Source organism: Abramis brama, assembly GCF_963993115.1.
Source record: "Abramis brama genome assembly, chromosome: 13".
In the NCBI taxonomy this organism is placed as follows: domain Eukaryota; kingdom Metazoa; phylum Chordata; class Actinopteri; order Cypriniformes; family Leuciscidae; genus Abramis; species Abramis brama.
The window spans coordinates 21,243,512-21,261,696 of NC_139975.1; the positions used below are offsets into that span (position 1 = coordinate 21,243,512).

The 18,185-nt window shown below is 38.8% G+C and overlaps 1 protein-coding gene across 4 annotated transcripts in view; it reads right to left on the minus strand.

Moving 5' to 3' along the window:
• Positions 1 to 8,421: 8,421 nt before the first annotated feature.
• Positions 8,422 to 18,185, minus strand: part of mid2 (midline 2) — a 111,400-nt gene continuing 101,636 nt past the window's right edge. For all 4 annotated transcript variants that reach the window (XM_084134119.1, XM_084134120.1, XM_084134117.1 and 1 more), the window contains 2 exons: positions 11,828 to 12,035; positions 8,422 to 9,083 (listed from right to left, as the gene is read on the minus strand). In XM_084134119.1, the coding sequence (XP_083990245.1) occupies positions 8,681 to 9,083; positions 11,828 to 12,035 (611 nt within the window). In that variant the 3' untranslated portion in view covers positions 8,422 to 8,680. The remainder of the gene's footprint in view (positions 9,084 to 11,827; positions 12,036 to 18,185) is intronic.

Consider the following 18,185-nt stretch of genomic DNA (forward strand, 5'->3'; position numbering starts at 1 on the left):
TGCGTCTCATGCTATGCTGAGTTAGACAGACGTCAGTCACCGAGCAACGCAAACGAAACAGCAGCCGCCTGTGAAACCTGTGACGTTACTCAGAACGTTTTGTGACTCGAATTTATGCGTTTCAATGGCAACACTATCGATACCGAAATGAATCTGCAGCAGTCAGGTGGTAAAGGTCAGTGCTCCTTTAGCTGTTTTTGTTCATTATTATTGTAATGTTATGTGCTTTGAGACATTAGTTAGTTTAACGCCTTCTCGTGACACTTTTGTGCTCCCTGCTGTGCGTTCATGTGTATTGAAGGAGGCGTGGATTTAGAGACACTCTCTAGGGAGGGTGGGATCTTATGCTTTCAAAGCTAGCTCGCTATTGCTAGCCTCTCTGAAAATTCCCTACCCTACCCTACCTTTAACTATGAATAATCACACTTTAGTTTGGGGAACACATATTCACTTTTGCCTCAATAAACTTCTTATTAATAGTTAGTAAGGTAGTTTTTGTAGTGTAGTGGTTAAGTTTAGGTACTGGGTAGGATTAAGGGATGTAGAATATGGTCATGGAGAATAAGGCATTAATATGTGCTACCACAACTGAACTTTTGATTACTTAATGGGACAAACTTACAACATACTGTTGTAAAAATGCAATGTGAAAAATTATATAGCCTTATTTACACACTTCGATTTTCAATAGCTTGCACTTTAAAAGAAACTTTTAAATGTATGTTCAGTTGTAACATATTACACAATTTAGTAATTAATCAAGTGGAAAAATAGCAGTTGCAAACATTTTACAAAATCTGATTTTAGGGATAACTTATGTGTAGGGTTAGGTTTAAGGGTAAGGATATGGTTAGCATTACATTTTCGGACAGGAATGTTTTGATATGTTGATATATCAAAATATGTTGACCCAGGAACGCGTCTACAGAGGAAACTGTACTGGAACTCAGCAAAATCAGGACATGCCGAGCTTTGCCATTTTTCAGGTCTGTTGTGTGCAGGCACTCTGAAGCGGATAAGACTGATCTGACTAGCTAAACCAGGACCCACTGACAGTAAGATTAAAGTCCATAGTCAATACAAGCATTTATCCGAAAAATAGATAATCTGAGCAAGCAAGTAGCATTATCTGCTACTGTTTTTCCCTCTGTTTACGGACATACAAACAACAAGGACGACTGATGTAAAACTGCAACTTATGCTAAATCTGTCCCAACCTTTCTTTCAAAATATAAATCAATGTTGGTGATTAAAAGGCTTCCTGTTGCTATGCGGGTTAAGGCAAGAACAGTTTTAAAACGTTTTAAGCAATTTTATTTTTTCCAATGGGATTTTGTTTATCTGGCATGGGCAAGGGTTCCACACACAGGATGATTGACACAAAGGTCACAATAACAAGCTTTTGCACTTTTTTACACGTTGCATGTAGTTACTGTAGTAATAACTGTAAATGATGCATGATTAAATGCAACTACCGATAAACCACACCCTTGTCCTAACCCTACAGTAAGTAAATAAATAATAATAAATAAAAAAATATTATTATGTTGCCTAATACAATGGCATTTATCCATGCTTAAAATGTGACTATAATGTAGGCTTATAGTGCAAAAGCTTGTTATTGTGACCTTTGTGTCAGTCATCCTGTGTGTGGAACCCTTGCTCGTGCCAGATAAACAGCTGAGGAACATAAGCAATGCCTTATTATATGACTGTGTGCACTGAGTCTTCTATCTGCTCTTGCTCATAACTATATGGGCATTTACTAACCTCCTCCTACAACACAATGTTCTGAAAAATAGGACAATGATGCAACAATACACGCATTTGGGATCAGACTTTTATTTGGACTCACATAAATAACAATAGTTCATATATATACTTTTTTGTATATTATACAATTTTTATATAATATATATTTCCTCCTATGATTTACATTCTTTTTTTTTGCTAAGTTATATCTATTGAAACAGGAGCATTATGTTGATGAACACACATCTGCTTGAACACATAATAAAGACTGAAATATCAAAGAAGAGTATTCGGTTCTTTCATTTTTTTAGTTTTTCTTTGTTCAGAAATGTAAAAACAATTGCTTGAAAACAAATGTAATTAGTTAATTAGTCTTAAATGCAAAGAAAAGCACGGCTAACTGGAAACCTGATATGCCATAACAATATCTTTCCTGGACATTTCCAATAAAAAATGTTTATATAAAACAGCAGAGAATATCACAGGAAATGCTTCGAGCCGGACCAGATCGTCATGCAGTGACCCGGTGAATCGCACTTGAACAAATAGATCATGTGGATCAAACTAGATCAGAGATCGACTCTGATTTCAAGCTTCTCATCTTTTAGCCCCTGAAAAGCCTGAAATTGAGCTTTTACATTAGTGACCTGACCTGCAAATCTCAAAACAATTCCTCAAGATTTGCCTATGGATATCACTAATGATACGCGGAACTGTTGAAGACTTCCTGCAATACATGTCATCTTGCTCTTTTTAGCATGCAGGGTTGCACTCGAGAATGTAAGACCAAGACATGTGACAGCGGCTGCTGCATTGACAGTGTCAACAGAACTGACAACAGTGTGACTGAATGAACTGAGAGCGACTCAGAGGGAGGGACAGTGCAGTAGTGGACATCTCAGGTTTGTGCTCATACAGGGAACACACTGACAATGATTTGACGTCGCTGTCACACATCTCTCATACTGTTTGCACTTTTAGCAGTGTAGAACTCCATCAGTCTAAAAAGTGTCTCATTATGCTGTCTGTCTATTTATTTATTGCCCGATACCAAGACAAAGTGGATTTAAGAACAAAATGGTCAAGTAGAAATGGGTTTGAGATCTAGAGCCTCATTTATAAAATGTTGCGTAGAAACCGTCATTTGATCTTACGATAATTCCCCCAATGTGTGTACGTGTGATTCAGAGAACGAATGTACGTACAAAAAAACGTGTGTAGGGGAGACTGGGGACAGTTGCAACAAGTCTTATTCCTCCAATCAGAAACATGCTAGAGTGATGACACATGCACAGTTAGACCCTCCCCCCACCAAGAAGACGGAAGACATATTCAACATCTGCTGCTGCATTTATTGTATGAAAGTACATTTTTTCATGAGCTGTATTTTTGTCATACTGTCCTGACCTTTTGTATGAATTAATCAAAATTTACCTAGTTTGAATTATTGTTTTGTCTACTTCTAAGTGACATGGTTAGTATGTGTTAAGGTCAGTGTGTCTAGCTAGCACATAATGTTCTGTCATGGCTGATAGGGTTGGGGACTGTCTCCAAGCTAAGCAGCCATATCAAAACAGACCACACAACAGTATTTTTCAACAAACAAGTCATTGTGGGGTACATAAAAGGATAGTAAGAAGGATAGTTTTATTCTGTTTGTTTTCAGTATGCCAAGAGTGAGGAAGAGGGTTACTGAAAGAGGGGTTCCCCTCAATATTTTGTAACGAGCATCAGATGTAATCAGGGATGAGGGCAGGACAGTCTGGGCAGTGGCCAAGGACTTCGCCATCTGTCACACCACCTTATTCCGATTCAATAAAAAAAGAGAGAAACTTACAGGCGAGGGATCGGATAAGTTACCGAGAGCAGGGTACTGGACCAGCAGAAAAGTGTTCTCAGAGGAGCCTCAGAGAGTATTTAAAAAGGGCAGCTGACTTATACTTTGGGTTAAATCCCAAAGAGGTAAATATGCGAGTAAAACAAATTTTAACAAGAGAATTATGTAGCCTATATAAGAGAGAGAGAGAAAGAGGGAGGAAGAGAGAGAGATAGACAATATTTACTATTTACGTTTTATTTCAGGTTCGGAAGTTTGCCTTTAAACTAGCCTCTTACTACAACTGCAACTTTCCCCCAAAGTGGAATGAAACCAGTATGGCTGGTGTTGACTGATTCACTGGCTTTCTAAAGAGGCACCCCACTCTCTCGATAAGGCGTCCCCAAGCCACGAGCCTTTCGAGGGCAACCTGCCTTAATCGAACGAATGTTAAAAACTTCTTCGACAATTTGAGCAAGGTTTTGGACAAACACAAGTTTGAACCACAAACCACGTGTGGAACAAGGACGAAACAGGGATAAAGACGGTCCAAAATCCCGAAAGGGTTGTGGCAAGACGTGGCGAAAGGCAAGTTGGTGCAGCCACCTCGGCAGAAAGAGGCACACTTGTCACACTAGCCTGTGGAATCAATGCACTTGGGAACATAATACCACTGATGTTCATTTTCCCACGAGTGCACTTTAAACCTCATTTCATCCGGGATGGCCCACCTGGCTGCATTGGGACAGCCAACGCATCAGGGTGGATGCAAGAGGCTGATTTCCTGGTATACTTGAAGCATTTCCAGTTTCATACGAAGAGCTCCTCAGAGTCCAAAGTTCTTTTAATTCTTGACAACCACCCCTCGCACCTGTCTGTGGAAGGCATCAACTTCTACTGCAGCCGTGGCATTGTCCTGCTATCCATTTGGCCACTTAATAGGGAGATATTCCAGGAATGTGAATTTGCACCGTCCCTGGTCACTGACCGTCCTCTTCCCCCTTCCGCTGTGCCTCCTCCGACAGGGCCTCCTCCTGCTGTGCCTATGCCAACAGGGCTACCTCCTAGGTAGGAGGAAGAATTAGAAATAGAAAAAAACAAAACTCTGCAGCAGAAGGCAAAGAAAAGAATCGGAGAAAAGAAAACCACAAAGAAAAGTGTAAAGAAAATCAATACGTAGCCAAAAAAAGAGAGAGAAGATTCTGACTCTGAAGAGGAAGAAAACATCTACATCCTGTGCCTGGAAAGCTACTCGAAATCCAGTGAAGTATGGCTGCAGTGCTGGATGTGCAAGTCCTGGGCACATAAAGATTGCACAGGTGGAGGAGATTTTTACACATGCCACAACTGTGACTTCTGTGATTTCTGAATGACTGAGAGTTGATGGAATGGCTTTCCGGGAGCTGGCAGAATTGTTGGGGGGAGGGGGGTGTTGTTCGTTTACTTACGAATCTTTTAAATCAGTTTTTAAAACAGTTGCAGTTTTGTACAATTAATACATGTTTAATAAAAGTTTGTTGCATTGCAAATTGTTCAATTCTTCTTGTCCGACAATGAAATATGGAGAGATTGAATAGCATCTGTAACACCTGCACACTGAATCTATGTATGTTCTACACATGAACAAACAAAACTCAATAACTGTTATTTGATAAATATGACTAAATAAATAAATAATACAATAATATTATTGTATAAATAAATAATACTATAATATTAAAGTAAAATAGTTCATATTTTCAGAATTCTATGCTCATTGAGACAAAAAGCTAAAAAGTTAATTAGTGAAATTTAAGGTATTTTTAACATGTTGCAACCGTCCCTAATTGTGTTGCAACTGTCCCCTGGGTTGGGGTCAGTTGCAACATCTGGCTTCTTCCATTCAAATAAATTCTGTGAACGATGTCATATGTAATCATCTTTAAATGGTATGGGTAATTAGCACACAGATGCAAGTTTAATACACATTTGGTTGGTCTAGTCCAATAGTAACTGAGAGAAATGCAAAAAGTGTTGCAACCGTCCCCAGTCTCCCCTACGCCTCTCTACCAGAAGTTAAATTCATAAATCGCAAATGATCTTGAAATTGTGCGCAACTGAATGGTTTCCGATCTCCGCTTTGTAAACGGCACCTAATTAATGTCATTAACATATAAAAGAGAACCAGTCAATGTCCAAATCCTTTACTTGAGAACCGCGAGCGACAAGTGCTTAGATTTCCAAATACCTGCAGTTCTCCGACTCTCTGCCACAAGGAAAAGTGTGTACGTCAAAGCACTTTTCCACGTCAAACGTTGGCATGGATTTTAGTGTTCACATAAGTTCAAATCTTAGATATGAGGCCCCTAAAGGCGGGCATACACTGTGCGATGTCTGTGCGATTTCAGCAAGGTTACCTACTCACACTGAACGAGTAGATCGCATGCGATGTAAAGCCAAAGCTCGCGTTTCATGTGCTCACACTATACGGTCCGATCATCGAGCTGCGACTTGATTGCTCACACTATACGCTACGTGTGAAAAATGAGCGATAGGCTACACCCCTGTGCCGTACTTGCATTCAATGTATGTATTAAATTATTATTAGTATTATTGTTTTATTATTAGGGAAGGCCTACTTTTATTATTAAATTTATAGGCTATTATAATTCATTTGCCACGCATTTATAGCGCATCCCCGCAAAACCGACATGCTGTGAAGATTAGATAAAAGCTTAATCCTCCTCATTGAAAATTGTCTAAAAACATTTAGGTTGATTACAATGAATTACAGGCCTATAATTAAAATTCTTAATAATCTATAATATGTCCGAACACTGCAATAATCAGTCATCAATGAAAATTAAAAACAGCTTTATTTCAAAAACAGTTTGTTTAACATGAGCATTGTTTAACAAATTAATAAAAGAGGCACGGTATAGGATACATCGCAGGTGGCTTTGGAAGACGTGGGTAATATGGTTTATCCATTTTGCAACACGAACTGGAGGTATGCAACAGTAATTTGTAGCTAGTTTGATAGTTATAGAACTAAAGATCTCCATCTTTTCGTTTTCTTTCTTGCTGCATTAAAGATGAAATGGTTAAATTCTGTTTTCGCGCAGGCGCAGCCAGGGAAAAACACTGAGTTTAGGGCAATCGGTTCGTAGCTTTGCTTCAACTGTAGTCACGAGGAGCGACCAAAATTTCTGACATGCCAGAAATTCATCCGACCATCCGATTGCAGGTCGGGAGAGGTTAATCGCCTCTCGTTTCCCCCTGTACACTGCTCAAACACTGCACAAAAACGACGCACGACAAAGCTGAAAATTGGCCCGACCCGAAAAAGAGTCGCACAAGTCAGAATCGGACGAAAATCGCACAGTGTATGCCCTATCTCAAGAACTTAATGCAATTGGCCAGAAATCATAATAAATGCTAACAAAAGCCATGCCTGTTCTTTATTGCTCAACTACACCATTAATGCACGATTCAGCCACAGATTAAACTTTGTCTAGTGACTTTACAGATCGATGCTGAGAAGGATGATGCTGGAAAAACATGACGTAAATGCGACCCGATCTCATGAGAAAATGATTTTACAAGGTGGTGATTTCGTTTGAATTCGTACAATGCGATCTGTACGGAAACGTATGATTTTTTTGAAAAAAATAACATAAAATAAAAAATATCACGAAGGTCCACCCCTAACCCCACCTCGAAACATAACCTGCAGTGAGGCGAAAATACGAAAACACGAAATTATACGAATTAGCCACCAATATAGCCAAAATATAAAATAGTTAGGAACTGCTATGAGATTGTTTTGAATAAACATCTGTTTTGTGACCTTATCCAACACAAATAACGATGCTATCAGTGCACGCAACTTGTTCTTAGTGAATCCCCTCTCTATTTTTGTAGAGGATGTTAAGCTCTCAAGATGTACCAGGAGGACCCACATACTTCATGTGCTTTCAAAGTGGATCTGATGGTAATGCTCTGTGCTTTCAATCAGAAAGATAAAAAGAATCAAAGCAATCATGTACATTCAGCAGAGAAAAGAGGAAAACCCTACTGACAAAAAGCAAAACCTGCAGTAGGACAGTAGCGTCAGTAGTACGAATCTGGATATTTACAATGGCCCAAATGCATACAAACCACTTTTTCAGGGAAGTATCTCAAGTTTAGCATGCTATTGCAAAGATCTCTTGCTACACACTTGGATTTTTTTTTCTCCGTTTTTTTGCCTGCACTTGCTCAAGTGATTGTCTTTATCTGAACCCAGAACCGGGTGTCCTTATAAGAGCCCTGAACATGTGGATGATCATGTAAGATTCATCACAGCTATTGAGAAAATAAATCCACTAAACTGTATTTGCTTTGGACGATCATTTGAATCATTACAAATCTTAAACTGATGAAACAAAATGATCTTTCAAATATTTCTGAATGAATGGATGTGTGATATACTATATATGCACTATAGTCATCAGTTCCTGATGGCGTCTGAATGCGTGTCAATGGACAAACACCTCCACGGATGGGATTTTGTGGTACATCATATATCAATTATTAAAGATACATGTTAAAAACACCTGGGGAAACTTGTGCCTCATGCTTTTCACAAAAAAAACAAAACAAAACCCAGAAACTGAGATAGTGAGAACAAATCACAGAGGAAATACATATCATGCCATTATCATCTTTTCTCCCTGAATATGAAAAGAGTGTTATAGACCCATCAGATAATAAATGCAACCCTTAGTAGAAACACCAATCTGTCATCCTAATATAATCCATTATATTCCTGTCCAAAAGGAAGTCCAACCCTGTCGCAAGTTAGTAAGTCTTTTTATACACGGGGCAACAAATTCAACTCTAAAAAGTGCTTTTAGGTATACATTAAAACTGACAAAAAGCAAACTGACGTTTCCTCATCAATAATTTACAATTTAATTTCCCCCATTTCAGCTCTTTAAATCTGAGAGCTCATAATTCACTCACTAGCCGCTCATTTATGTGACTAGAACTATCAGGAACAACTAAAGGTCCAACTTCAACCCAGCTGTGAAAACCAGGAAAAGAAGAGGGGCAAGGAAACCTTCTGGAATAATCAGCTCCCATGATGCCTCAGTGGCAGCTCTTCATTCCAGACACATAGGGCGAATCCTGTTGGCGACAGATGCCCTCCTGCTGCTCGCTGCAGTCCACGAAGTCGGGCACGGGCAGCCCTGACATGATCATCAACGATTTGTTCCAGATCATGAAGGTTGGTGCCACCGGAAGCAGGAAGGAAATGTCAAAGGTGTAAATGTGCTGGGAGTTCATGGCATCGTAGAAGGACAGGGCGTTGTTGTCGTAGTCCAGCAGCACTCCCACCCTGCGAAGCTGTAGCGAAGCCTCCACGATGGACTCCTTGTTGTTGTACCGCACCAGGAAGTTGTTGTTGCAGCGTGAGAAAACCCATGACGATGAGTTTTTACCGCTCCATTCGTTTTTGGGTGCTGACTTGTAGGCCACACCAAGCGCATACCTGAAGGGGAAATAGATGTAGAATGCAGTCATTTGATATACTTTTTTTTAGGGTGATTTGTCCTGGCTCACTTGGTGCCTTAGGAATAAAGAAACAGTTTTTAACAACTGAAGGGGTTTTCACACTGTTTAGGGCGTTTACACACCTAGATCATTTGTTTTGTTCCCGAAACAGGGACTTAATTTGTTACAATGTTGCATTTTCTTCTTGGTTCGGTTCGCTTTCAAAGCGTATCAAAATGTTGTTATGCAAGTCACATGCGAGTACAACTGTCCTCTTATTGGTCAAAGTTTCCTCTGCGTCATCCATCAAGATGATTGACAAGTTCGCTCCATGAGCTCATTGTGGCTTTATTTGTTACGGTCGAGACATGTAGCCGTCATTCCAGGTGTTAAATTATATACTATATTCGTATTATATTCGAATACACTTTTTATTCGTTTTTATTCGAAACAGAGCACAGTTCTCATGGAAAAATTGGTAATATGAAAGCCGTCATTGCGGATGCGGAAGCGCACCGGGGTACAGAACCCGACACTACCTGTAGGAAGTGGTCTGAGTTTTCTTTCTCAACTGTTTACCTTCACTTTAAACATAACTGACTGTGTTTACGTGAATACTCACCAAGACAGGCATTTTGACATTATTTTGTGTGTATTTGACTGTTTTAGCGCAATAAGCAGCAAAAAATAACTCAATTTAGTACTGACATGCGGCTTTATGTGCGCACACTTTGGGTGTGAGCACAAAATCTACAGGAATGAGTAAAATTATGGAAATTCAAGCATTGTAATCAACAATATTCATCGGAGCGAATGAAAGGAGTGAGTGAGGGGAGGCAGGTTTGTGTCAACTCAATGAGAGAGCGAGAAATTGTATTGTGTATCTATTCTGTAAACAATTAGTATTGGAAGCATTTCAAATATTTTAGTATCGATCTGTATCAACAAATCTGTATTTTTAACAACACTACGGTGGACTTAGATTATTATTTCAGATGCCTTTTTAAAAGACTACAATTAAAAAAAATGATATAATACATAAAATTCAAGCCACCGCCAAAGTGGCTAGTAGGAGTGACTATGTTACACGCCACTGCTGAAATCCACCTGCATTTGGCGGGTGTTAATGTCAAGCCCTGACGGCATTAGTTCAAGAAAACCCCTTGGATATGAGCGAGAGTAAGCGTGTAGTGTAATCGTGCAGAGTGAGTTAAGAGGGGCAAATGAATGGCTTGCAATCAGCCTTCTCCTGAAAAGAGTTTGCTTGCAAGAAGCAGAAATCTGCCTTCATGTGCCGCACATACAGTGGATCCAAGTGTCGTTCACTCTGCTGTGCATAACAGCACCAAATAATACAAATAAAAAAACACAAAATGTTTGGACTGCAGCAAACATGTACCCTGGAAATCCAGAATTCTCATGTGAGCACAGTTTGAATTTGCTCAGCGAGTCACTCTGGCATTGAGTAATGATGCTCATTAACTATGCCCTTGTAGCCGAGCTGCACCAATCACATCGGGTTATCTGATATGAGGCGAGCTAAACAGATGATAACAGCGTTGCGACGTCGAAGTCATCAGTAAACATTGCAAGATGGCTATGGATGAACACCAGTTGCTTGAAATGGCTTTGGCTGCTACAATGAACGAGTTAGACTTGTTTTTTTTATCTAAAAGAGGAACAGATGATGGCGCTCGAATCGTTCCTTTGCAAGAAGGATGTTTTTGCTGTTTTGCCGACCGGATACGGCAAGAGTCTGATCTACCAGTTAGCTCCAATGGTAGCTAAGCGTATGGGGCTTAGCGAAAACCCACTGGTGACTCTGGATACGTCACCCCGTGTATTGTTGTGATTGGTCGTAGTGTTATCCAACTGCGTGCAGTGAGATTTTCAAATGCATGCTTGGTGCCGCCCCTCGAGTTGGGCGATTTTCATTACTCAATGCCAGACCCTTAATCTTTCGGATTTGTGTCTGGATTTCCAGGCTAGCAAACATGCACAGTGTGAAAGCTTTCTTAGTAGTACACTTTATATGTGTAAGACTTTTTATTCTATTAATATGTTTTTTTATTTACTTTTGTATAGGGGACAACTTCTGTGTAGGGGACCCAGGTTCCCATATCTTAACTTAATATTTAATTGTTTTTAATACACCAAGTGAAAATTTCACTGAAACTGACAGTCAGTGATTGGTAGGGATGTCTCAAAGACAAATACCTTATTTAGAATACAAAAACAATAATACAAATAATGTTACTGAATGTTCTAACAGAAAAATTATTTGTAAGAACGATTGTAAAACGCAAATCAATTATAACAATTCTTGTGTCAAAATTATAACGCAATGGTGAGTCTGTGAAGTCAGTCTGATTAAAGTGTGAACTTTATGAATAAAAATTAGCTAGGCGTGATTTTTAAGTTCAAATTGGATGGGCACAATGTACTCTTTTTACTGTGCATGTCTCGGTAATCTGAACTTGCCAAGAGGAACATTAAATTAAGATATTATACATATTCCACTTCCCGGTTAATTTTTTTAATGCCTTATATAGTGTGTTTAAGGAGAGGACAGAGTAAGTTTCAGGCTAATAAAACAAAACAAAAAGGTTATATTTTTTATTTGTTTATAGGAAATGATCTATGGAAAGTGTTAATCGACTGGCGGGATACAAGTACAACATAAACTTCCTATAAGTTAATAGTTACATGTGTTACAAGCCTGTAAAATCTGAAATCACTTACCATGTGGAGGCTCCCAGTAAAACCTCCCAGTAATGGCAGCCACTGTCGATGAAGACGTTGCCAGCGGCACCGTAGGATCCGGTTCCACTGAACCGTTCCGGAGTGTGACTCTTCTTTAGGGAGCTTTCATCCTTCTCCATGGTCAGACAGTCATTGGAGAGGCGCAGCTTCTTATGGGCCGTTTTGGGGTCCAGTTTGAAAGGCTGACCTGTGGAGCAGAGAGGATAGAGATGGGTGAGGAGAAACTCTCACTGGTCTGCTGGAATTTCCCAATTCATGAAATTTGTTAAATGTCAGTTTTAGCTCTTCTGGTTAATTAAGAGATGAGCGGTTGTGATAAAAGGCACAGTGTGCGAGAGTGAAAGACAGACTGAATCAAGTATATGATTTGAGTTTTATATTTCTTGAAAAGAAGAGGTGACCCCGCAGACTCGACATTTAACTTTGGCACGTCTAAATCTTCCCATCCCCAGCGTAATGACTTACAATGCTGGAAAACAATCAGCTGCACTGTGTCCCTGCCCACAAACCAATCATTTCAACCCAGAGTGAGGTTTACTGCACCCAGATATGAAATGTTCTGGCAACATGCTGCTGGAAGCCAATTACATTAACACGCTCTTGTCTTTGAACTGCTTATCGCTGTGAGCGCAGCCATTCTCAACACTCATGCAGTCATGCCATTTTACAGCATGTGTTTGAGGGCACTAGGATGCAGATGTGCGCACGCACACACACACACACACACACACACACACACACACACACACACACACACACACACACACACACACACACACACACACACACACACACAGGCTACAAGTGAGAATCCCATGAAATGCTTATTGCCTTCTATATAAAACTGATTACTCTTTTAAGACAAAAAGGAGTAAAATGGCATAATTGTGCAGTGCAGGTGTCTGAACGGGTGTCTTTATTGTATCATTTTTATTTAAAAACGAGTACTAAATCTTAAACTACTAGAAATTATACTGAACTTTGGATTTTGTTTTTGGAATATTCCATGTTCTTTGCAAACCTAAGCCGTGCTGCCATGTTCATTTTTAGAGAGAAGAGAGAAGCAGTGCTGCCTTTTTTTTTCTTCCTGGCAACCCTTCCAAAAAAGCCATACTAGTCCCCTCTGTTTCTTATTTTTTAACGTTAACTGAGGCCTGTAGAGTCTGAGGTGTAGCTCTTGGGTGTTTTGCGATTTCTCTGAGCATTGCACGATCTGACCTTGTGGTGAATTTGCTGGGACGTCCACTCCTAGAAAGATTGGCAACTGTCTTGAATGTTTTACACTTGTGAAAACTTACTGTAGAATAATGTACTTCAAATGGTTTGGAAATGGCCTTGTAACCCTTGCTAGATTGATGGGCAGCAACAATTGCTTCTCTAAGATCATTGCTGATGTCTTTCCTCCTTGGCATTGTGTTAACACACCTGAATGCTCTAGACCAGCAAACTGCCAAAAATTCTGCTTTTATAAAGTTGGTCACCCTCACTGATGACCATATAATCAAAGACATTGACTGCTACTTACCCTCTCAATTCCTATGGAAGCAGTAGATGGTGAACTTAAGTTTATCACACATGGCTTTTCCATTTTAGCCTAGTTTTTGTTAAATAAATAATGACATGGTGTAATATGTTATGTGTTGTTGTTTATCTAAGATTGTATTTACCTAATTTTAAGACCTGCCAAGAACGATGATTTCTTATTATGTCCTTATACGTAAAACCATAGAATTCAAAAGGTGTACTTTCTTTTTCACGACGGTATATATATATATATATATATATATATATATATATGAGCAAAAAGTCTAGTTGAGTGAGAACAACTAGATTTATGACAGCTGCCACCTGTCACATATATTCAAAGGTTTATTTGTAATGTACTAAATGTGACAACAACATAATTTGCAGTGTCAGCTGGGGCCATGACATTAAAGAGTGTACTGCAGCATTTTTCAGAATCTTATAACCATATATATACATACACATTACACACAGTGTGACCTCACTTTTGGCTGTGCTCCTGCTCTTGGGATGTGCTTTCTGCAGGGGAGGGCTGACTGCTGACAGCTTGAGTGATGTCTACGCTGTGCAGGATGAGTAAATATTATTCCGAGATCTTTTAACAACAAATAAACATGGCTGCCCTTGGGGCTGCTTGTCATGTGATATTTCTCATATTGGCTTTATGTACGGTCACCAGCCATGGCAGTTGGCAGAAGAGGCCTCCTATAGGAAAACAGCTGGAGACCCTACACACACATACACGCGCACACACACACAAACACACACACACACACACACACACACACACACACACACACACACACACACACACACACACACACACACACACACACACACACACACGCACACACACACGCACACACACACGCACACACACACACACGCTTATTTAGTGTTTCTGTCATTCAAAATTCTTCCTAAGTGTAAACATGACATTAAAGCTAGTCTTCCGGAAAAATTGAAAAAACTTGAGCTGCCACTTGTTATTTTGCATAATGAAGTTAAAAAAAAAGAAAAAGAAGGGAATGACCAAAATGTTACGTTATGTTTGAAATATCCTGCCTTCCTCAAAGGTTTACTTGTGAGCTACAACTCCTACAATTCCTGTTCGCATGGATTCCAACTGAAATAACTTGATTTCTCCTACGGAAATTCACCAAATAAATAGCAAATGTGGCCACATGTTACATTTCAGTCTTTTATGGATAGAAAGTCACAGTACGTTTGAACACTACATGGAATGGCCATCGAAATGGACCATGATCTGGAATAATGATGTCATTAAGAAAGCAGAAGAGAGACCACAAGAAGAAAGAGGGTCCATTTGAGGAATAAAAAATAGATCAGTGGGAATGTAGAGTGAAAGACCGAGTGTCCAGACTCGAGTTTGTATGCAGACCCCTGCTGCTGCCTGTATCTCAGCAATCCCTTTTGAACATATTATCTCATCCAAAGTTCGGCTGGAAAAAAACTAACTTTTATTTCAACACAACTTGCAAAGAGCCATTTGATGTCTTCCCATTGTTGCTCTGTAAGCCTGCATGGCTGCGCTTCAGGAACAGTCACGTAGACCCTGGTGATGGACTGGGGGATGGAGAAGCAGGAGCAGGGATGGTAAATAAGAGGAAGGATGACCGCAGTGGATGGATTCTATACTATTTATTTCACATGATTTTTCAGGGTTTCTTTTGGTGTACGTCCAAATTCCAAATATTCAAGTAAATAAAATTATATATATATATACACATGCAAAAGTCTTAGCATGTTAGTATTTTTGGAGATCTGATCGCACCATCATCGAGTCCATCTGGGATTACATGAAGAATCAGAGACAGACTAAATCGAGAAGAACTGCAGCAACTTTATTTATCAATTAACTTCAATTAACTAAATCAAATCAATATTTGCCGTGACCACCCTTTGCGTTTAGAACAGCTTTTTCCCCAGGTACACTTGCACATAGTTTTTGAGGTAGCTTTGCAGGAAGCTTTCTTCAAGCGTCTTGGAGACGTTGCCGCATTTCTTCTGGATTTAGTCTGTCTCAGTTTTTTCATGTAATCACAGAAAGACTCGAATGATGGTGAGATCAATTTTGCTTCTATACTTTTTGTAATGTCTATTTGATGCTTTTCTCTTTTAACACAGCCACAATTGATGTGCAATTAATTCGATTAATCGGCAATTCATGTAATTAATCTGATAAAAATTTCAAATGATTGACAGCCCTAATATATAAAAATATATAAAAAATATGTATGATATTTTCATTTATTTAATTTAATGTAGTTACTGGATTATCAGAAATAAACATTACATGGTTTAACATATAAAACATTTTAGATTGCATTTCCAGCTAAATATACTGTATATGTACTGTTACTGTGATAGCCTCTATATTATATAGCAAATCTCAACTTGATTTTTTTTATTTTGTCACAAATTTTAACTATATTATCGGCAAGCTCTTTATATAAAGTTGGATATATAACTATGTCCAAATTTATCAGCATACAATATACACATGTAGGGTGACAAACTATATACAGTATCTCAACTGCATGATTGCTTGTATCATTGCAAAAACTATATTGTTGCCTAGCTCTAATCTGCTAATTGTGAATATAGGGCAAGAAGATATTAAGATATTATAAACATTGTGATTTTCTGTAAAGCTGAAACAATGTGTATTGTGAAAAGCACTATACAAATAAATTTGAACTGACATAACATTACTTATACAAGATATAACCACACAGTCCATTAGCCTAATTAATAAATAATTACATTAAAAATTAAGAATGCTGCATTTTAAGCTAAAGCGATCCTGATTTTTGGCCTTTGTACATATCAGAATCGAGTGGCCCTGTGATACGATCAATTCTACATCATCTCTGCCTTTGCAAATTACAGTCGCCACTTAAAGGCTTCTGAGAAATTAATTGTAGATGATCAAGCTTGAGCAATCTAGGATTCAACTGGGGGTTGAGCACGCTCTCACTCTGAATTCCTGAATCAAACAGGAAGTGATTATGTAAATGTCTTTAAATAGCATTTCTCTTGAGACGGGGGAGGTGTCTGGACTTTCACGGTCGAGTAGGCATGGCAAGCATGCGTGTGCCAGAGAAAACGTGAAACATAGAATTGGCCCAAATACAGTTTCCTTCTTTATATAGGCAGATGGGCAGAAGGCACAGCTGTGGAAAACGACTTTCTTTGATGATGCAAGGGTTAAAATGTCTTCTATGCTGAATACAATAAACAGCAAGCCTTAAATTTCCTACTTTGAATTTGAATGCTACTGTACTACAAAGAGAGAAAGTTATACTTTGGCTAGGCTTCCCAAAGCATTTAGTAGAAAAATAGTGCTTAGTCTCAAACGGCACATTTCCCAATTGCAGCATTATCTAAGAAGCACATACTGTTCAAACGTTTGGGATCAGTAAGACTTTTTAAAGGAATAATAATTTTATTCCACAAGGATGCATTCAAATAAATGCCATTCTTTGAAACTTTCTATTCATCAAAGAAAACTGAAAAAAAGGGATCAAGGTTTCCACAAAAATAATAAGTAGAACTGTTTTCTTGTTTCTTGAGCACCAAATTAGAATATCAGAATGATTTCTGAAGGATCATGGGACACTGAAGACTGGAGTAATGATGCTGAAAATTCAGCTTTGATATCTGATAAATAAAATACATTTTAAAAAGGTATTAAAATAGAAATGTTAAAGCTACACTGTGTAATTTTTTAAGTTGATTCTTAGCAAAAAACACTTTGTTCTTTCAAAATGATATGTGCTCATTAATGTGTAATTACTTCTACCAACTAATCAAGTATTCTCGTAAGCGTAGAATCTGACATTTAGAATACATACGAGCGAGTTGCTCGAATGGCGGCAGCCATGTTGCGCCTCCATCTTGAAAATACATTAGCCAAAGAGGGACATACCTGGAAATTCAAGCTTCGCCTTTCGCGTTTTTACACTCAGTGGCGCCGTGACGAATGCGAGGGGGAGATTACTCGCGACTGCCGGCAGATTTGAAATAATACGGCCACCGTAGGAGTTAAAACACCCTCGGAATGGGAGGGGCTAGAAAGCAATATTCAGTTGGTAGTCATAAACAATTTCACTGCTAGATGGGAGAAAATCCTACACAGTGTAGCTTTAAAATTGTAAGAATATTTCACAATATTACTGTTTCACTGTATTTTTGATCAAATAAAGGCCATCTTGGTCAGCACAAGACACATTCAAAAATATTATCCACACAAAATATTTAATGGTAGTTAAGTTCTACTTAATAATGAGCAATTAATGTGCCAAGTTAGGAAACAGATGATCATAAAATAACACATCTTTAGTTTAGATGATCCTACGATCCTATGCATTATGGGAAAAAGCCTTTCTCTCTTGGAAACTCAAAAACAACACACAAATATTTGAACGGGCTTAGACTTTGAGTCTCAATACCAGTGAACTGTAGAGCAACATATATACTGTCACTTTCCTACATTTTCATAGGACAGGCTTTCACAGCACAATACACTACAGACACTGGAGCATTGTATGTGTCTGGGGGAAAATTACATTTAATGGCACCACTGTCTAAAATAGCATTATTACAGTAACAAAAAAGACTGTTCGTTGGTGAGTGATAGGGGAGAGAGAGAGAGAGAGAGAGAGAGAGAGAGAGAGAGAGAGATACACTGCTGCAGTATTCTCACAGAAGCTTTAAGAACCATGAGAAAGGAGCGGATCAAGAGGTAGAAACAGACAATGAAAATGAGCGAGAGAGGAATGTTTGCTGT